The sequence below is a fragment of the Myotis brandtii genome, unplaced genomic scaffold (genome assembly GCF_000412655.1).
Source record: "Myotis brandtii unplaced genomic scaffold, ASM41265v1 scaffold523, whole genome shotgun sequence".
In the NCBI taxonomy this organism is placed as follows: Eukaryota; Metazoa; Chordata; class Mammalia; order Chiroptera; family Vespertilionidae; genus Myotis; species Myotis brandtii.
This window is the reverse complement of record NW_005369902.1, coordinates 2,203,189-2,224,391: the sequence shown is the minus strand read 5'-3', so window position 1 is coordinate 2,224,391 and position 21,203 is coordinate 2,203,189. Positions and strand designations below refer to the sequence as shown.

Sequence of the window (21,203 nt, the reverse complement as noted above, 5' to 3'; positions counted from 1 at the left end):
TCCCTGTGTGCCTGGCACACAGTAGGTGCTCTTGGCGACTTACTGGCTGGGCAGACACGAATGCTGAGGTGGGTCTGTTTCACCCACCTCTGAGATGTTCCCCTCAGCCCTTCACCTGCCTGGCTGGGAGTTTTATTTTTTATTTATTTTTATTTTATTTTTTGTTAATCCTCACCCGAGGATATTTTTCCACCGATTTTTAGAGAGAGTAGAAGGGATGGGGAGAGACAGAGAGAAACATCACTGTAGAGAGATAAATCGATTGGTTGCCTCCGGCATGCTCCCTGACCAAGGCCAGGGATCAAGCTGCAACCGGTATGTGCCCTTGACTGGAACCGAACCCGGGACACTTTAGTCTGCAGGCTGATGCTCTATCCACTGAGCCAAATCAGCTAAGGCCTGGCTGGGAGTTTTAACTGGAGTACATATATTTTCTGCCTAGCACTTAGTAGGTCTTCTGGAAATGATGCAAGTCAGGTTTCTTCTGGCTGTGCAATGGCTGCTGACTCCAGTGCGGGTTCTGACTTACAGCATCATCTCTCCAGGCACCTGTAGAGACCCACCATCCAGTACAGAAGCTGCTCTGCTGCATGGCCCTGTGCTCAGGACTCTCCAAGTTCAGGTCACAGCCTGCAGCTGTACTTCTAGGGAGACCCTCCGCACCAGGCGTCAAGGCCAGAGTTTTCCCTGGGGAGCAGTTGTTGGAGAAACCATAGCAACCATCTGCATCTGCTCTTGCTGTGATGGGGAAAAGGGAATGGGCTACCCTTGATAGTTGCTCAGGCCTTCCAGCTACATGGAAAATTCATGATTATTTTAAATTTAATTTTTACCAAAGCAATACATGTGCATAATTTTACAAGCTAAATGGGCCGCAAGACAGCCAATGACAAAGAGCAGGGCCCTGCTCCAGCTCTCCCCACGCCCCGAGCCCCACTCCTCAGAGGCAGCTGCTCCTTCTGGTATTTCCTTTCATGTGTTCACGGACATCAACCGCTTGACAGTTATTTCCTGGTTTATATATTCTCTATTGAAGTCCTACCGTGGATATGAGGATGTAGGCTTCTTACCTGAAGTGTCCCGCCATATTTACGTTCCTTTTACCTTCCTGTACATCGTTTTATGACATTTCGTTTAAGTTGGTGTCCAGCTCTTACATGATTACGACTGGGACCATCCCCCCCAGCTCTGTGGTAGGTTCTGCTGCTTCTTTCTTTCTTGTGTAACTATTTTGTTTTTACTGTTTCTTTCTCTTTGTTTGGCTTGCGAGGTATCGTGTCACAGAAACGACAAAGAAAAAGTCAAACTCATAGAAACAGAGCATAGAAAAATGGTTGCCAGGGGCTGGGGAGAAATAGGGAGAAAGAAGGAAGCAGGGAGAGGCTGGTACAAGGTACAAACTTTCAGTGAGAAAGTGAATGAGATCAGAGGATCTAATGTGAAACACGTGTCTGTAGTTGCTAACACTGTATTGTATAATTGAAATTTGCTAAGAGAGCAGAACTTAAATTTCTCATCAAAAACTATATTTGTGAATATATTTAAATATGTTTGAATATTGGAATATATTTGAAACCAAATTCTACCTTCACACTTCATTTGTAGCTTGCTGGATACAGAATTCTATGTTAGCTCATCCGGGAAATGCAAATGAGATACAACCTCACACCAGTAAGAATGGTTATTATAAAAAAGTCAGCCGGTAACATGTGCTGGCGAGGGTGTGGAGAAGAGGAAACCCTTGTGCATTGGTGGTGGGACTACAAGTTGGTGCAGCAACGATGGAAAACAGTATAGAAATTACTCAAAAACTAAAGATTGATCTACCATATGACCCAGCAATTCCACTTCTGGATATTTATCTGAAGAAAACGAAAACACTAATTGGAAAAGATGTATGCACCCCCATGTTCATTGCAGCGTTATTTACAAAAGCCAAGATATGAAAGCAACCTAGGTATCCACTGATAGATGAATGGATAAAGAAGATGTGGTATATATACACAGTGAAATATTATGTGGCAATAAAAAGGAATGAAACCTTGCCATTTTTTGACAACATGGATGAACTTAGAAGATATTATGCTAAGTGAAATAAGTCAAACAGGGAAGGACACTTATATGTGGACTATAAGAAGAAAAAACAAATGAACAAACAAACCTAAACAAAAACAGTCTCATAGAAACAGAGCAAAGGGATGGTTATCAGAAGGGAGGAGGGTGGAGGAATGGGGGAAAAAGATGAAGGGGAATACAGTCAGTAATACTGTGGTAAGTTTCCATGGTGACAGATGGTTACTAGAATGGGGGAGGGGAGACCACATTGTAAGGTATAAAAATGCTGACTCACTACATTGTACACCTGAAACTAATATAACTAATACAATATATCCCCAACTATACTTAAATAAAAAGTAATTCTATCCTAGAAAAACAAGTCCTCTTCCCTTTCCTCCACCCCCAATTTGAAAGCACTATGCTGTTGTCATTTGGCTTAAACTCTGTTGGGGAATCCCAGGCCATTCTGATTCTAGATCCTAGGTATGTGACGTGTTTTTTTTCTTTCCAGAAATGTTTAAGGGTTTCTGCTTATCTCTGTTAGCCTGAATTTTTCAAGGATGCGTCTTAGTCTGATTGTTTTGCTACTTATTGTAGATAGGACTTGTTTTGACACTTACTGCAGACAGGTGAATTCTTTTGATATGGAAAATCACGTACTTCAGCTGGGAATTTTTCTTATGTTATTTCTTTGGCAACATCCTCTTCTCCATCTCTCAGTCTTGTTATTCTAGAACTCTTAATAGTAGGAAGTTGGACTTCCTGGATTTACCCTCTCATTTTCATATTTTTTCTCCTCCCATTTTCCATCTGTTTGTCTTACTTTTCAGGAGGTTTCCTCAATTTTAATCCTTCTGTGAGTTTGAAAAAAAAAAGTTTGCAGTCATATTTTTAATTTCAAGTTTTTAAAACTTCTTTTTTGAATGTTACTTTTTCATAGCATCCTATTTTAATAGTTCATGTTTATGGATGCAGTACCATCTCTTATCTCTTGAGAATTTTAATTAAAACAGTTTGATGTTCTTTCTGTTCCCTGCATTTATGTTTTTCATTTACCAAACACACAGTGCCTACTATTATGAAGACACTTTTCTTAGAACTTCACAAATATTAACTCATTTCAGTCTTCCTCACAACATTACAGAGCAGACAATAACGTTATTGCCATTTTACAGGTGGTGGAAATGAAGCCCAGAGAAGTTAAGTAACTTGCCCAAGGTTACACAGCTGGCAAATTGTATAGCCGGGATTTGAACCCAGGCTCTAGTCTGGCTCTACAGCTCGTGCCATTAACTATTATCTCTGTTTCTTTCTTAAGTGGTTTGTTTTAGTTCCTTTCCCTCAAATGTCTGGCTTTTTGGCTGTCCATAGTGAAGAGGTTCTTCAAAGCAGCAGCCATTCCCTATGTGTGGGAGGACTTACCAAGGGGACCACACTCTGGAGTGAGCTAACCAGGCCGTTTTGTTTGGAGATTCCTGATGGCCATTCTGTGGGGGTCATTTCTCTTGAGCTTGTTAGTGTCTCCAGGAAGGGATTCCCCCAGAATCCCATTTGGGGGTGAGGGTACATTCGCCTGGCTGGAGGTCTCACTACTCAGTAAGCCGAACTTCAGCTCATCTCCCTGTTTTCTGTACAGCACCTCACTCATGCCCTCAGCTTGGCCCGGTTTTCCCAAACCCAGAGCCTGTCTGTTTCAATCTTATTTTCAGCTCCAGGTAGAGAGAGATTTGTCCAGCTGCTTTGGGCCATGGGAGGCTATCTGGAGGACTTAACAGCTTCTCTTACGGATTTTAAATTAATCCTCCCCATTTTAACTCCAACTCTCATCCCTATCTTCAGGAGAATCTGATGCCTCCGACCCCTGATCCTTGCTTGAGCTTCTGTGCTGAGAATTGATTGGCTTTAGTTGGTTTCCCAGTGCCGACTGTTATCGTCAGCCTCGTCTGCTCTGTGAGCCAGATACCATCTGCTTTCCATCTTCTACACATTTGCTGACATCTACTGTTATCTCCTCTCCCATCCACTTTGCCCTTAAAAAATAAATGCTTCATTGCCACTTAGGTGGGTTTGGGGAGGGAGCGTCCATAAACACCGATGTCCAACCCACCACGTTCAACCAGAAGTCTAGACCCTCAACCTCCCCGAGGCTCTGGAGCTCAGCAGACCCATCATGGGCTCCCTTCACCATCCGGGGAGAAGGGGAAAGATGCTGCGAGGTGGTCTCCATGAGGTACACAGCCACAGAACCAACCAACTCCCCTTGCATCCCAATAACTTCAGTCTATCCAATGGCTTTCACACTGGGATCCTTGGAGCCTGGGCTTTTCCTCAGGGAATATCCACAGCCACCGCAGTGAACGTGGAGAACACAGTGAACATGGAGAAATCAAACTGGGCTCCCACCTCCAATTGATCTGGAGTGGCTCTGCCTTCTTCTGTTTTATACATTGAGGCTGTGCTAAAGCGTTTGTTCAACACAAGGATTCTGCTATTGCAAAAAGCAAAAACAAAACACAGAACAAAATAAGAAAAGAACATCAACAGGCCTATCATTACGGGCCATTCTCTCTTCAGAGGTGTCACTGAACCTTTTCTTCCCCTGAGCTACTTTCACGGGAGTGCCTTTACAATCACATTTTGAACATGAAAGGAATGTAGTGAGAGGAGAATTGCCTTTGGGTTCCCAAGTGGATTTTCCGCTTGGTTCCACTACTTAACGAGGTGTGTGTTCTTAGAAAGCTTATGCAACCTCTCTGGGCTCCAGTTTCTCTGTCTTTCAAGGGATTATAACCTTTGACAGCAGGGTAATTGGGAGGATTCATGGGACAGAATATTCATGGCACACAGTAGCTCCTCATTAAAGTTAGTGTCTCCCTCATCCTGGCCCCATCAGTGTGCATAGAAATCTTTTTCTCTCTCAACAAAATATATATTTATTAACTTGGTGTATGTAAGAGAGCCAGACATCCAAGATACCTAACTTCTAGAGCATATGTTTTAGTAAAAGGGGAGAGACAAGAGAAAATAAGTAAATCATATGGTATACTTGAAGGTGACACATGCCATAGAACAGATGAAGAGAGGTGAGTAGTGGGGTGGAGTGCAATTTTAAATAAGGCGGTCAAGGTAGGCCTCAAGGAGCAAAGACTTGATGGAGATGAGGCAATTAGCCACATGGGTCTGAGTGAAGAGAATTCTAGGTGGAAGGAATGGAGAATGCAGATGTCTTAAAGTGACAGCGTTCCTGGAATGTCCCAGAAGCCACAGGGAAGCCAGGGTGGCTAGACCCAAGTGAACAAGGGGACGAAATAGGAGGTGATGAGGCAGAGGAGAATAATAAGGGGGCGGATATATACTTCTGTTAGAGCATAGACTCTCAAAAGTCACACCTTTGTTCAAACATATAATAGCAAATTTTTCTACAATACTAGGATTTGGAGAAAACAAGGAGATAATATTTGATAAAAATATATTTTGCCAAGGGGTGAATGAAGGATAGAGGGAGATGAGAAAGGGAGGGGCCCTATTGGAGCCTATCTATCCAGAAATTGAGTTCACTAAAGAGCTCCCTGTACAGGACCTGGGCAGGTAACTCAATTGGTTAGAGCACCAGGAAGATACACCAAGGTTTCGGGTTCAATCCCTGGTCAGGAACACATACAAGAATCAACCAATGAATGCATAAATTAGTAAAACTACAAATCAATGTTTCTTTCTCTCTAAAAATTAATTAAACAAAGAAAAAAAAAGAAGTCTATTAAAAAAAATAGAGCTCCCTGTACACCGATTCTAGTTTCCTCAGGTGTAACCCCTCCCACCCTCACCCTCACCCTCACCCTCACCCCAATTCTTACCTCCCCCAGCATGGCCATTCGTGAGACTATCTCTTGGAAACTCCTTCCAGCTACCATCTCCTCAGCTTCCTTAGGGCTCCAATGTCCTTCCATGAACTCACTGCCTGGTCACTGATTGGTCCAGGGGCGGGCATCAGACTGAGCTGGGCCAATGATCCCCTCCCCTGTTTGTTTGTTTGTTTGTTTGTTTGTTCAGAGAGAGACTCAGAACAGTCTCTTGCTGGTGGTAGGGTGTGTAAAATGTAAAACTACTGGGAACCACGTGTGAAAAAAAAAATGTGTGAAAAAAGCCTGTCTCTGGTGAGAGAGAAATGAAGGGATTCAGAGAGAGGAGAGGCCAGAGAAGGAGGGAGAGATGGGAGGGGGCCTGAGCCCTCCGTTTCCAGTTGTTTCAGAATTTGCCTCCTTGCCCTCCCGCTGTTTGGTTGTTGAAGTTTGCCTTGGATTCTGGGGCAACACAATTCCTTTTATGCCTAAGCTCGTTTGAATCTGGTTTCTCTCATGCGCATCCTAGACAACCCACTGCCGAAGGGTCTTTGAAGTTTCTCCGAGGCATCCACACAGAGTTTCACTTTTAACAACCTCCCACCTGCCTTCGGTTTAATTTCCTTTAGGAAATGCTGGCCATGAAAGCCACATGTCCACAGTCTAGGACAGCTTTTCGGTCCTTTTTCTATTCTGTGAGCTCCTCCACGAGAAAAGAGGTTTTCGCTCAAAGGCATCTGGGAAATCAGTGCGGCGTGCAATCCTGCTATCTTGGAGGAGTCATGGGAGCGTGTGAAAGCCTTCCTGCGACGCATACCCGTGTTTACCTTGTCTGACCAGAGTTTCCCAGGGCTTTTTCATTCTCGGAGCACGTACTATCCCAAAGGCCTGCCATCCCACAGGGCCCGCCTGGGGGCACCCTGACTAGGCCCGAGTGTGACCGAGCCTGCCTTCTTTAAAAGGGCATATTCCCAGGGTGCCCTGCACAAGGAGGTTTGGCCAAGGGGCATCCTAGTGCCGGATGCTGTCAGTCCAGAGAAAAGGACACTTTTGATAATTTTCATAGTCGCTCTCTCTATTCGCTAAGCATGAGCCCATTGGGCTGGGTCAACCCCATGAGGGTGCCTTTTCCTAATCTACCTATGGGTGCCCAAGGTCCCTTCTATGTCAGGATTACACCCAGAGGGGTGGTTCCCCCACTGCCTCCTTAAATTGCGGAGAGATGAAGCTGTCCACGAGGCAAGGCGAGAATTAGCAGAGACTGCTTTGAGCAGATGACGCCCAGATGTTGAGGTGGTTTAGGCCCCCCGTTACAGCTGCGAGACATTGGCGATGCTCTCTGCCTCTGGGGCTGTGTGACTGTCCCCCCAGCTACGGGTCGTCATGATCATGCTTCTCCTGTTCACACGTGGCCGAGAGCTCGCATTTGGTCCTTCAGCCATCTTGTCAAGGGGACGGGTTCTGTTTGCTTTATTGATCTCTACTTTATGGATGAGACAACTGAGGCTCATTCCCGCATCCTCAGCCACACCGAGAGCAACGGGAGAGCTGCAGGTGGATCCCCGGTCTGTCTCTCTGATGCTACTTTCCCGACCCACGACACTGCCTCGGTCACCAAGCCCTATGTGGTCACTCCCTCCATAGACATATTTCCAATAATTTCTTCTCTACCACCACCCCAATATCTCCTGTGAGGACTTAGGCTCCTTTCTCCGGGGATTGCGAGGAGGTAGGAATGCCAAAGAACCAAGATATCATCTGTGGGGCTATGCAGCCTGGCGGGCAGGACGGGGCCTGTCTCCTGTGTCCAAGGTGGGCTAGGCCTGGCCATGTCACCAACCTTGGGAGCAGGACTCACTTTTATGGCCTCATCTCTCTCCCTTTCCACAGGAAATTCAATAAGCAAATATGTTCTGGTATTTACAAGGCAGGGTCTCTCTCTGGACCAGGATCCAGCTCCCAGGACCCAGGGCTCTCAGACGCAGGCTGGCCTCCGGGATGTTCTGGAGAGCCGGGCTCCGCTGGTCGGCAGTCAGAACTTAGTGGGAACACAGACTTTCATCCCCCTGCCGGAGGGGAGGGGCACTGCATGTAGAAGAGTGGGCGGTATCGACTAAGTGCCCCTGAGCAACAGCAGGTGGGGTTTGGAGGCCTGGAGCAGGGGGAGCTGCCAGGAGGCGTTACTGGAATGACGCGTGTGGTGGCCATTGTACCTTTCAGTGGGAGAACTAACCAGTGTGAGGTGAGTGGTCACACTCAGCTCTCCCCAGCAGGCTCAAGCGAGGATGTCGAGAGGAAGGGAGAGCATGGTGGTGGGGAGAGAGCTCAGCGCTTGCGGCCAGTGAGCCCTGGGGTGGGAGCCTTTGCTGCCTCAGAAGCCTGGAAGGCCCGGGCATGGCGAGGGCTGGGCCTCACAATGGGAAGGATCGGCTGCAGGAACACAGGTTGGGGGCTGCGGGAAGTGAGGCCTGGGCTGCTTGGCCTCCATGCTCCCCCCTACTCCTCAGCTCCAACCTGAGGGTCCAGGCCTTCCTCCTGCTGGAGGCTTCTCTCCCCTCCACCTTCCCTGTGGCCCCTCCTCAGGCCCATCCCGTGAGCCCCTTCCCCACCCCTAACCTTTATGCCCTGAACACGGCATCAGTCTTATTTGGGTCTCTTGCATCCACAGTCCCACTCCTGGGCACCTCTTTACTTTCTCCACCTGGTGGAATTCCAGGTGAGGCCAGCATCCCTGGGCTACTGGCTGCATCACTCCATCTCTGCTTCTGCCTTCGCATCGCCCTCTCCTCTGTCTACACCCCTCTTATGAGAACGCAGGACAATCCCAAGACCCCGTTCAGATGCTGCATGCACTAGGATGCTTTCCCTGAACCTTCCTCTTCTCCCCCAACCCTCCCACCTCCCCCGTCCAGGTGGAGGCCACAGCACCAGCAATACTGGGGTCACAATGGACTACAATAGTGTGTCTCCTCTTCCAGTTTGTGATCAAGGAGTCAGTCTTTATACCTTAATGTCCTGACTTTGGTGCAGAGCCTGAGGTAGTATATATGGTAAATGAATCATTTGTTGAATAAATAAATGAATAAAGCTTTGAAACGTATACACACACACAGGCCCCCAGGGGTTCCCACAGGTGTGGTGCCGGGCCCCTGAGTCCCTAACCTTTGGATGTCCAACACTGCACAGCCCCTCTACCTTCCTCCAGAGAAAGAAGTCTGCTTTCTTTCCCATTGGGCCTCCTGGCTGGGTCGGGAATTCCAATATGACTGGGAGAAGGAGGGGCTGCTCTATCCCTTCCTCTTCCTGAAATCAAGCCAGTCACCTCCCAATCACACTTGTTGACTCAAACTTTCCTCCATGCCCCCTCCCAACACCACTTCTCACTCTACCAGCTTCCCAACACTCCCATCATCTACCCCTCTCCCATCTGGTGAGATCCAAAGAAACTCATCCCAGCCCATGCCAGGGGCACCCCTACCACTCACCGGCATGCCACCAACCCCTTGGCAGAGATCAGTCCCTCATAGGTGGGCCGAGACAGCCCACCTGAAGCAAACCAGTCTTTCAAAGTCCTGCTCCCCTCCGCCATCCCCCACGGCCCAGGTCCATGTGCCCAGCTCACCTGTCTCTCCCCAGATGGGCAGGTACTCATCTTGCTGAATGTCCAGCATGATCTCCAGCCCGTTGCCTGTCCCCCCCTTGACCGTGGTGAGCAGAGGTTTGCCATCCTCGCCTGAGTTAAACATGTAACACTTCCCATATTTTGTAAACACCTGAAGGAGAGAAGAGAGAGAGAGAGAAGCACATGGGTGACTTCAGACTGGGCTCCAGAGACAGGTGAGACCCCAGAAATCCAACAACAGGACAGAGTCCCCACAGCCCATCACAATCAACCCGTCAGGGACCAAGGATTCCTCGCCTTGACTAATGGCCTCACTTTTGCCACATGGGATTCTGGCATGAAAGAACAAAGCTGGATACCCTCTGGGTGTGTGGCAATGGGATCTGCTCTCTTCTCCCTCTGAATGGTCCTTCTGTCCACATGTTGGTCAGCTCTTAACCTCCCAGTCCGCACCTCTGGCCCTGAGAGCTTTCCTGGGCTCCAGACACACTGATCCCACTGCCTAATAAGCATGCCCTCCGGGGGACCACAGACCCTGGACACTCACAGGTCCCAGTGGGAACAAATCTTCCTCAGGCTCCCCCGCACAGCCATGGTTCCCCCGCATTCTTATTCCCAGAAACAGCACCACTACCTGCCAAGGGGTCATATCCTCTTCCTTTTGGCCTAGTTTTTTCTGTCACATGCATGTGGCCCTACTATGAGCAAGGATTTGGGGATGGCAAAGAAGCACAAGCCCTACCACCCGCCTTCACAGTCTAGCAGGGGTCCTCAAACTTTTTAAACAGGGGGCCAGTTCACTGTCCCTCAGACCGTTGGAGGGCCGGACTATAGTTTAAAAAAAAAACTATGAACAAATTCCTATGCACACTGCACATATCTTATTTTGAAGTAAAAAAACAAAACGGGAACAAATACAATATTTGTACTTGCATGTGGCCCGCGGGCCGTAGTTTGAGGACCCCTGGTCTATAGGAAGGGTCAGCGAAACGACAGATTCCTCATGTTCCTCCGCTGTACGAAATGGCTCCGAGTCCCTCCCTGGCAGGTGAACTATTTCAAAACAGACAGGCCCTACTCTCTCGGCTCCGTGGTGGAGACAGCCGGAACATGATTTTTCAAAGAGCTGAGCTTTATCATCATTACTGTATGTAGCCACTGAACTTGGCTAATGAACTTGTCCCCCAGAGAGATGCTCTTAGGGATCGCTATGATGAATGGACGAGAGCGTTTTACAGTGAGCACGCCCACCGCCGGGTTGAACACATTCAGAGTGACATCGGGGGTGCGCCAACAGAGGTTTCCTTTGTAGACCCACCAATAACCTCTTTGGTTCCAAAACTGTTCATAATACGAATTTTCCTGTCTATCTAATGGGATTTGTAAGTAGAAGTACACTGCAGCTTAGCACCAGATCACTGGAAATCCTAGCCCCCACTCCCCCGCCATCTGCCACTTGAACTTCAGAATACCGGGCTGGGTTAGAATATGCTGTCTACTCCTGGAGTCACCTGTGCTCCCGGCCCTGCCACAGACATGCTGCATGGCACTGATAAAGGAATCGACCCTCTTTGAGCTTCCGAGGGTGAGGACAAGGTATGAGAGCTAAAAGGGGACTCAGAGATGATCTCGCCCACCCGCCTGACTTCACAGGTAAGGAAATAGAGGCCTGGGAGAGACAGAGTGACCTGCCCAAGGCTATGCAGCAAGGACGTATCCATCTGGGACACAGACTCCTAGTTCAACCCGCTCCTGCCTTTATACCAGCCTCCCTCAGTTTCCCCACTTGCAAGAGGAGATGGAGGATCTGGGGCATTGCTACCTTCAGTGGATCACTGCCTGAGTGCCTGCTCTGTGCTGGGCACTGGGCTGGCAGCATCAGCGCCTCATGAATCAGTCTTTCCCAGCAGAGGAGGGAGCAGACAGGTCCTTGGTGCCCCTTTCCAGGCCTGGCACTCATCCTGGGCCCAGGTGGTAGCTCCTGCAGGTGCCTCAGTGTCAGTCCCATCTTTCTTGCTCCCTGCTCCTGGGGGTGGGTGCTGGGGCAAATGCACAAAGTTGCCAGGTGTGGACTGACGCAGAAGACAGCCTGGTGAGGGATGGTGGCAACCAGAGTGGCAGGGCAGGGAGCTCGAGGGTGACCGCAGCCATGTCTGAGAGATGGCCGGGACAATCTACAACAGCCAAATTCCTTATCAAGTCAGGACCGCCATAAAGAGGCCTAACACCTTTCGGTGGCTTCCTGGTGCATTTAAGATAAAGGCCCAAATCCTCACTGGGCCTCCCAGGGCTCAGCAGGGGCTCCCTCTCTCTCCTCTCTCACGTGTCACACACATGGGCCTCTTCAGCTCCTGGGATGTGCAGCCAGCTCACCCCCCACGGGCCCTTCCTATATACTGTCTCTTCTGCCTAGAGTGTTCTCCCCACACCCTTTGCCTGGCCAACTTGTGTCAAGCCTTGGATTAAATGCCACATCCCCAGAGGCACCCAGCCCCTGCTCCCAGCCTCCATTTAAACTGGGCTCCTTGTATACGACCTCGCACCCCTGCTTTTTCCCTTTAGAGTAACATATCAAAGTACGCAACTGATTATTAGTTGGACGTGTCTTACACTGAACTGTAAGCTCCTAGAGAGCGGGGACTGTGTCTGTTTTGTCACATGAACGAATGAATGGGCTCCAAGGTGCTGCTACGCCCCATCCTCTTGCCCACCTCTGGGAGGCGCCCTTTGGTGCTGGCCAGCTGGCCGGCCTGGTTCTGGCGGGAGCTCAGGCTGACACCTCCTCTCCCTTCCTCTGCTCTGGCCTTCTCAGCTTCCCACTTAATTTTACTGAAGTATTTTCCTTGTGCTTTTCTGTGAAGGTGTTAGAGGAAATGATCCTTTCAGGAACTAAAGACAGTTTACCTTGGTAGGGGCAGGAGAAGGGGCTCAGACCCAGCAGGGCACCCTCATCTGGCCCCCCTGCCCGCCCGCTGAGCCCTCTGTTCCACCCGGCTTTTCTGAGAGGATTATTTTCCTCTCTGCTCAACATCAAAGGCCCGAAGGCTATTTACGCACAGTGCAGTTTTGCTATAAACTTGGGACACGATGCAGCTCTCTTCCCCATCTCAGGGCATAATGATGTGTAAGAATAACACACGCTTGGAATTTATGCCTTATCACCCCCAGCCAAGACCCACAATTTATTTAAGTCCAGACTGTCAGTTGGGTGAGCTCACTGCTTCTTCAGACCTGCCAATCTCCCGGGCCCATCTCTGCGCCCCGGGTTGCTGACAGATCAGTCGTGGCTGGCGGGTTCGGGTTTGCAGGGCTGCTAAGAGTCTAGAATTGCTCTTAGTTGGATAGATTGGTAAGAATTCATGGTGCATGTTTCCAACCTGGATGTCTAGGAGGGATGGGGGGATCCTGAGATTAAAAAGGGGCCACGACTATCATCTCCAATGCTAACATTTTGCAGGGCGCGTGACAATTTAGAGACGAATGGCCCCATGAAGTTGAAAGAAGAAATGGACAATCCCTGAGCCTCTGCTTTTCCTCATCTGCAAATTGGGCACAATGATCTTGCCGTGTGGGTGTAGGGCCTAAATGAGAGAATGAAAGTAGATTTGTTTGGAAGATTACACAAGAGATATCTTTACTAGTTATGAACCCATACTCGGGGTGGTGGGTGGAGTTACTGTTTCTCCTTCGCAGCAGAAGACAGATACCTTTTTTGGGTGATGGGGGAAGGTAAGAGATGAAGTAAAGAATGAGGGGATTGTCCTGTGTGCTTATGTCTCCACAGTAGCAAGCTCCTCTTGAAGTAGTTAGAGGGGATGAAAACCACTGGGTGCCACTGATGGCTTATCTATGTATATAAAAGGCTAATATGCAAAGTGTCCCCTTGGGAGTTAGACTGGGAGACCAGAGTTCGCTCGCTCGGTGTGACATGCGCTGACCACCAGGGGGTGGCATGGAACGAAGGAAGGCCCTGGTTGGGAGCCAGAAGGCCCCGATCGGCCCTGATGGCCAGCAGGGCCTAGGGACCCTACCAGTGCACCAATTTCCTGCACTGGGCCTCTAATTCCTTAATAATGTTAAGTCTGTTGCTAGAAGCCCAGGGTGACCAATGAGATCTGGGGACCATGGAGTTCTGTAGGAGGGAGATGCATTGATGCTTACAACTCATTTTGAAAATCTATATTGAAATCCCAACAACCAAATTGCATCCAGTTATGGGTACAGTGGATAGACACCCCCAATCTGAAACTGACCCATTCTAAGTCAAAGAGCATTGTATGTGGGGACAGGGAGAGGGTCTCGCTGCCTTCCAGTAGCTCTTCGAGTAGGTCTTAAGTCACCAACTGGCTCTGCTGCTCTCCCTGGACTGCCATTCACTTTATATTTGCTGTCACTAATTTGTGCAACAGCCCTGTCAGGTTGTTATCATCACTCCCATTTTACAGATGAGAAAACTGAGGCCCCGAAAGGCTGAGCCAGGTCACGGAGCTGATAAGTGGAGAATCCAGGGTAAATCCATCTTTGCCTAATTCAAAAGCCTGTGCTCTTTGCTCTCTGGTCCCTACAGCTTACACCCACACACCCTCCCAACCAGCTCTGTTCCCAGCAGGTGAGTCTGGTGCTTTGCTAACACTAGGGCTCTCCCATTTGGTAATGGGGGAGGTGCATCTCAAAAGCACGGAATCCTGGGGACATGCAGGCAACAAAAATATTATTGCCCAAACATCTAATTTTTCACATGGAGAGTCTAAGGCCCAGAGAGGTGACATGATCTGCCCTAGGTCACACAACTAGTTTGGGGGCAGAGTCGAGGTCTGACCTGGGTTTGATGGCTTGGGTCTGTGCTCTTCCTCTCAAGCCATCTGTTTGCACATGCCATGGGTCGGAGATAATGGCTTAGGCTCCCCGTCCCAGCGCATTGCATCCAGGAATAAGAGAAAGATTGGCAGCTGCCGCTGGCCCAGGTGCCAGTATCCAGGCTCAGCGTGATCTGTAGGGGCACCCTGCCTTAGAGTCCGGGAAATGCAAAGTGGAGCCCTTGCCGGGAAATTTAGGAAAAGCTGGTACTCATGAAGACATAGTTTTCTGGTCCAATTAAGAGTGCAACCAACATTTCTACACCCGCGTACCTATTTAAGAAAATAAATTATGTATCAGTTCCCTGAAGGGCCGCTGAAATATCCACTTACCGGCACGCAACTGGGCCTGCAAGCTTCAAACCTTCCGACCCATTCATTAATCCTGACCTTTAGGGCTGCTCCTAGGCAGTGGGCTTCTTGTCTCTTCTCGCTTACTACACTTGCAGGAAATGAAATTGTACTGCTCCAAATGCCTCTAAAATAAACCTCCCCCGCCCCTTGAGTTGACTGAGCTTTCTTCTCAGTGAATGACTGAAGTTTCTCATTACGCTGTTTGCAAAATAACGTGCATGTTAAAGCCAACTATTTCGTTTCATTTGTTTTGTTTTTCTCTAACTCCTCAAACACATTTCACACATTGGGGGAGTGAGAAAGTCTTCAAATGGGTTATCAGGCTTCCAATACACAAAATGAATCTGCCTTTTGATTTATGAAGTTGCAATTAATGTGTCTGAAAATTAAGTAGAGCCAAGGGATGTATGCAAGGAGGCCACCATAGATGGCCAGCTCTTGAACGGCAAAGACTGTATCATTAAAAAATCTGCTCCCTCAATCATCTGTTTCTGCCCCAGGGATTTCTGACCACCTATTATTATGTTCCAAGGACTGTTGTCTGACTCTGCCCCACAATGAGACGACAAAGGCAATTTCAACAAACACCCAGAAAAGCACCTCCATGGTGTAGGTGCTGTCCCTGGGAATGAAGGAGATGAGGGACACACGGTCCCTTTGCAAAAACTTGTCCCTTCTTCCCAACCAGGGGGCCACCATCTCTCTTAGGACATTGCTAATATCCCTAGGCTACTTTTCTGGGGGTGGGGTGGGGAGAAGAATGAGCCATCACTGAGCATTGACCACGAGTTGGGAATGGTGCTGATTGCTTCATACACCTTCTCTCTTTTAAGGCCCATTGATGTAGATGTTATTCTCCCCAATTTGCAGACGAGGAAACTGAGGCTCTTCAAGGCTAACTGCCTTGTCCAAGGTCTTGCAGCGTGAGAGTGGTTCTCCTGATTTTCCCTTTATATGTTTGGGTTGTTAGAAGAACAGTTAGTGTTATTTGAATGTAAGATATGGTAATGGCCCTGTCCCCATCTGCTGGGATGTGATGTTTCCTGTGCCAGTTTCACTACAGGCCTCTGGTATCTTCTCTCCCAGCCCAAGGCACAGCGCAGGCCTTTCCTGCTGGGCAGCTGTCCAGAGAGCTGCCGCCAGAGTGGGAGAGGTGTGAGCGCGACACCGGAGGAAGGAGCTGCGAGCAACTGCAGATCTCTGGTGGCCGGGAAAGCAGCACCGGGCTCTGGGGAATCCCAAGTGCTCACCTTCCATGCAAACATTTTTCGAGCAAAGGTTCTCTTGGCGGAGGCTTGGGGAGGCAGAGGGACACCTGACGACGGCCGGTCCAGGTGTTCATCTGGAAAGTTGTTCAAATGGCCAGACCTCCGCTGATGAATCGCTCCCAACACCTCCTGGGAGAACCGGAAAGTGGGCCCAACTTGAGGCGATGAAGTGGGATGTGGGGAACCAACTTTGAAGTTGGACGGCAGCTTGGCTGGTGGGAGTCTGGGCTTGATGGAAGCTACAGATGGGACGCAGCGACGGTGTGGTTGCTCTTTCTGCTGAGGCCCTCACAGTCCGTCTCCTGTGCAGAGAATTCTCATCTCAGGATTCCCATACCTGGCCCTCTACCTGGCCCCCTAGAGGGCACTTAGTGGGAGGAGTCGGGGCAAGAGAAAAAGTCAGGCGTGGAATTGGGTACCGGGCAGCCCCAGCGTCCGGTGCCGGCTCTTCACTGATTTGGGGGAGACATTTCATCCCCTTTGGATCTTGCTCCCTCATCTTAGAAACGCTGGTAAGAGCACCTTCCCATTGAATTGCCGTAAAGATCAAAAGGGCTGTAACGGGTCTGAAAGCATTTTGGAGAAAAAACAGTCTTCAGCCCAGGTGGAGAGCATGGCTGCTGGTGGTTTGCATCATGCCGGAGCCCCACTGGAGCAGGGGAGGGAGAGCGCTGTCGTTTGGCTGCAGAGACGTAATCTGAGATGCCGTCCATCTGGGACCACATTTGTGGCTCATCCATTCATTCGCGTGGTGAACATCTACGGACACCTCTTGTGTTTTAGGCACCGTCCCAGGCGTTGGGGATGCAGAGATGAGTCAACCCGTGAGGAACTAGCGTGTAGGGAGGGTGGCCCGGCAGACTGTTGCTGGGTGGTGCCCAGTGCTGTGGGAACGCACAGAAGGAAGCTGCCTGGTGGGCAGTGATGGGAGGATGTGGGAGGCTGTTGCAGAATCCTCCCTAGTGGGCGCCACCAATGGTATTTAGCAGGTTGTGACACATCCCTTAGATGGGCTTCTGGTCTTAGCAGGGCCACGTGGATGCTGTCAGGGCGGCCGCCTGCTGAGCCCCGCCTATTTGTCCACCATACTAGCTCTCTTCCGCTTCCAGAACCTAATACCCCCAGCGAGACACCTATGGGTTCTACTAACGGCAGGCAGGGTTTTTGGAAGAACACAGTCTTTGGAGTCCCATTATCTTGGCTGAACATCTACTGTGTGCCAGACACTGTTCACAATGACTAATGCAGCTTAGTTGTCAGAGAGTAGATGCTTATTAGGACAGAGATTTGGTGACTGAGAGGAGGTCCAAGAAAAGCCATGTCAGTTTTAGAGGCACCTGCCCCGACCCCCGAGCCTGGGTCTCTGATTTGCTCACTCTCAATGGGGCCAGGGCACATGGATTAATAAAAAGAGAACTTGCCCGGCTGATGTGGCTCAGTGGTTGAGCGTCAACCCATGAACCAGGAGGTCATGGTTCCATTCCGGTCAAGGGTATATGCCCGGGTTGCAGGCTTGATCCATGATTCTCTCTCATCACTGATGTTTCTATCTCTCTCTCCCTTTCCCCTCCTCTCTGAAGTCAATACAAATATATTTGAAAAAATAAAAATAAAAAGAGCACATTTCTAGCCCGCCAAGGCTGACCCTGAGGAGTGAACGCTTAGCTGTGGGAACCGGACTCAGGAGGGGTTCCCTGCCTTCAAGGAGGGCAGAAGCTCAGAAAAAGTGAAGGAGAAAGTGTGGCCGCAAACTGCCCACAGTCCCATTACCCCTCCCTCTGCTGCCCCCACTCCCTCCCTCTAACCCTACTGCTATTCCTGCTGCCTGGCTTGTTCCAATTCCCAGGCAAAGCAGACTGGGGATGGGGTGTGTCCAAGGCACAGCTGCCCAGATGCCCTGGGGAGATGGCACCGAGTCCTGCCACACCCAGCTGTTCAGAGGATTCTGCAACAGCCCCCCACAGCCTCCCCATCACTGCCCACCAGGCAACTTCCTTCTGTGCGTTCCCACAGCACTGGGCACCACCCAGCATCAGTCTGCCGGGCCACACTCCCTGCAAGCTGGTTCAAGCGGGGCACGTCTTAGTCTATGTTCTGAATACTCATGAGATGATGATAGTGCCAGGCCGAGGGTACTCACTTAATAAAGTTAGTGAATGTAATTATTATTAGTAGGAACTCTGCACCCGAGTTCTGGAATCTGAGCTTCTACAGGATGTGGTTTCTGGGTTCATGGCCCCCGGGACACGTCCTTTTCACAGTTGTTGGCCTGACCCTGTGACGACAGTCTTACGTCCATCTCTAACTGTGACCCACTGGACCTACAGGAATCTGTGCCCACGTGGTTTTCCTGTGGCGTGCCCAGATCCTTTCTGGAACATTCCTTGGGTATTCCTGTCAGAATATTCCTGGATATTTCTGTTGGTCTGAACTTCACGTCTCCTGCGGGTTTCCAGCACCTATCCCAGGGGCTCAGGTGGGCTTCACGCTCCCCCCGTGAGTGTATTATACCCGGATAACCAACCCTGAGATAAGACATGGGCCACTCCTTGCACCTGCCCCACTACACACCTTCTGGGGATCGCCCTTCTTTGGAGCAGGTGTGAGACAGGGAGGCAGAAGGGAGGGGATTAGAAATGTTTGTTGTTGTGTTTCTGGCTTAATTTCGCATTATTCTACAGGGCTGCATTGAGAATGATGCATCAGTCAAAACCAAATGGTGGCTTATGATGTTGACAGAGGAAAAGCAGATGTTCCAATTAATGCCAAGGCTAAAAGCAGTCTCCAGGCAGGCGGATTCTAAAAGCTGATCAAGAAAAAGGTCAAATGAGTAACTACCCACGCGGCACTGAAATCCTCACGCCACATTCTGACCCATTTCATGTTTGCACACTTGGAAGCCATTTCATCTTCTTCAGGGACCCCTCCGAGGATGCCACTGTCTCCCAGTTCTTCCCCAGGGGAGGGCTAGAGGGGCCGTGGCATGTAATTTTAGCAGCAAAGCTTGTGGGATGAGCGGTAAGATCCATCGCAGATCCACAGACACGGAGGGTTCTCAGCAGTGGATTCAGATTGCTTTCCTGGCATTTGGAATTGAGACCCGGCTAGCAGCCCCCAGCACGCACGATGCCACTCCCCTTCCTCGGTCCTCAGTAGACGTGATCAATGGACCTCAACACCCTTTCCTCTGGGTCTCATGGTTTCTTTCAGCCCCACAATTCTGGCTGCCACTATGAGCGAGATGAATCCCATTTGCCATCCTTGTGCCGGAAGAATGTAAACCCTGCTGGTTGTGCCAGTGTTTCTGTACTAAGGGACAATGCCTGAAAGTGGGGGAAGGGTTGGGCAGGTGCCCCAGGGCAATAGGAGGGGCACTATTTGAGGGGATTTAGGTAGAAGGGACTGGTGACTGAGGCAGAGAAAGGACTTTGTATATTTCAAATATATATCCTATATAATCTATAATAATAAAAGCATAATATGCTAATTAGACTGGATAGCCGAACGGGTCGTCTTTCCAGATGTCCTTCCGGAAGAAGCCACAGTGGTAGGGGCCGAGGCAGAGGCAGTTAGGGGCGATCAGGCAGGCAGACGAGCAGTTAGGGGCATCAGACAGGCAGGCAGAGTGGTTAGGGGCGATCAGGCAGGCAGGCAGGCAGGCGAGCAGTTAGGAGCCAGCGGTCCCGGATTGCGAGAGGGATCCCTGTGGGATTGGGCCTAAACTGGCAGTTAGACATCCCCTGAGGGGTCCCAGATTGCGAGAGGGTGCAGGCAGGTCTGAGGGACCCCCTCTCCCCCTGCCTCCCCTTCCCCATGCACGAATTTCGTGCACTGGGCCTCTAGTAAAAGCATAATATGCTAAGTGTCCGACTGATGGGTCAACCGTTTGGTCGACCGCTCAACCAGTCGCTATGATGCGCACTGACCACCAGGGGGCAGACGCTCTGACAGGTAGGTTAGCTTGCTGCTGGAGTCCAGCTGATTAGGACTGGGCAAGAAGGCTGGACATGCCCTGGAGCCCTCCCATGTTCCCTCTCCTGCCACTGGCCCCATCGTCCCTGATCAGGACTGGGCAAGATGGCCCTGATTGGCCTCGATCACTGGCCAGGCCGAGGGACCCCACCTGTGCATGAATTTGTGCACTGGGCCTCCAGTGTGTTTGTGTGTGTGTGTGTCTTTTTTTCTTTCTTTCTTTTTCTTTCTTTCTTTCTTTCTTTCTTTCTTTCTTTCTTTCTTTCTTTCTTTCCTTCCTTCCTTCCTTCCTTTCTTTCTTTCTTTCTTTCTTTCTTTCTTTCTTTCTTTCTTTCTTTCTTTCTTTCTTTCTTTTTCTTTCAGACTTGGGCCCTGCACTAGAGTGGAGCAAGTGTAACCTTTGGAATCAAATCCTGTTTCTGTCATTTGCTAGCTTTTATTTTTTTTTAAATTTTATTTATTTATTTATTTTTTTAACAGAGGTCAGCTTTTATTGGCTGTGTTACAAAAGAGCCAGTTTAGTCAAAAAGACCAAAGCCCATGTCATCATCAGACTCCTTAGATTCTTCTTTCTTTGCTTCCACTTTCTTCTCAGCTGGGGCAGCAGCGGTGGAGGGGGCAGGACCTCCTGCTGGTGCAGCACTAGCTGCAGGGGCAGGTCCACCAGCCTCTACATTGCAGACAAGACTCCCAATGTTGACATTGGCCAGAGCCTTTGCAAGCAAGCCTGGCCAGAAAGGTTCACCATTTACACCAGCTGCTTTAATGAGGGCATTGATCTTGCCCTCCGTCACCATCACTTCATTGTCGTGCAGGATCAGGGCTGAGTAGATGCAGGCGAGCTCTGAGACTGAGGCCATGGCGAGGGCGAGTGCTGGGCGAGCGCTGCCGGGAGCGGTGCTAGTCGCCGGATGAAGTGAGGGCCTCACCCCAACGCGGCCTTAGCTCCCTGGGAAGAACCGAGCACCTTACCGGCAGCGGGGGAGAGGGCTCATTTACTAGCTTTTAAAATCGGGCTAATATTGGTTGAGTGTCCCTATGCCTTCCTGCCTCAGATTGCTGGCCTGGCCTCCCAGGAGAGTAATTTTCCTTGTACCACAGTTTCAGGACTGATGACCAATGTTTCAAAGGGCCTAAGATGATGAAAGGTTTGCAAAATGAAAGACAAAGCATTCTTTAATTCATTCACCATCTAAGGAGCAAGCATCCCATGTCTAATACCCGGCTAGGTTCA

At 49.7% G+C, this 21,203-nt stretch overlaps 2 protein-coding genes across 2 annotated transcripts in view; both read right to left on the bottom strand.

Annotated features, from left to right (window-relative positions):
- The window catches only part of ASIC2 (acid sensing (proton gated) ion channel 2), an 845,339-nt gene that overhangs the window by 60,290 nt on the left and 763,846 nt on the right, over nucleotides 1-21,203 (bottom strand). The window contains exon 2 of the mRNA XM_005877621.2: nucleotides 9,520-9,670. Coding sequence (XP_005877683.1) covers nucleotides 9,520-9,670 — 151 coding nt within the window. The remainder of the gene's footprint in view (nucleotides 1-9,519; nucleotides 9,671-21,203) is intronic.
- On the bottom strand, nucleotides 20,438-20,982 carry LOC102258946 (60S acidic ribosomal protein P1). The gene has a single exon (XM_005877619.2). It carries the CDS (start codon nucleotides 20,827-20,829, stop codon nucleotides 20,488-20,490), a length of 342 nt encoding a protein of 113 aa, XP_005877681.1. The 5' UTR covers nucleotides 20,830-20,982; the 3' UTR covers nucleotides 20,438-20,487.

What these genes read in the sequence shown, in the direction of transcription:
- LOC102258946 (XM_005877619.2), bottom strand. Translation starts at nt 20,829, where the DNA reads ATGGCCTCAGTCTCAGAGCTCGCCTGCATCTACTCAGCCCTGATCCTG.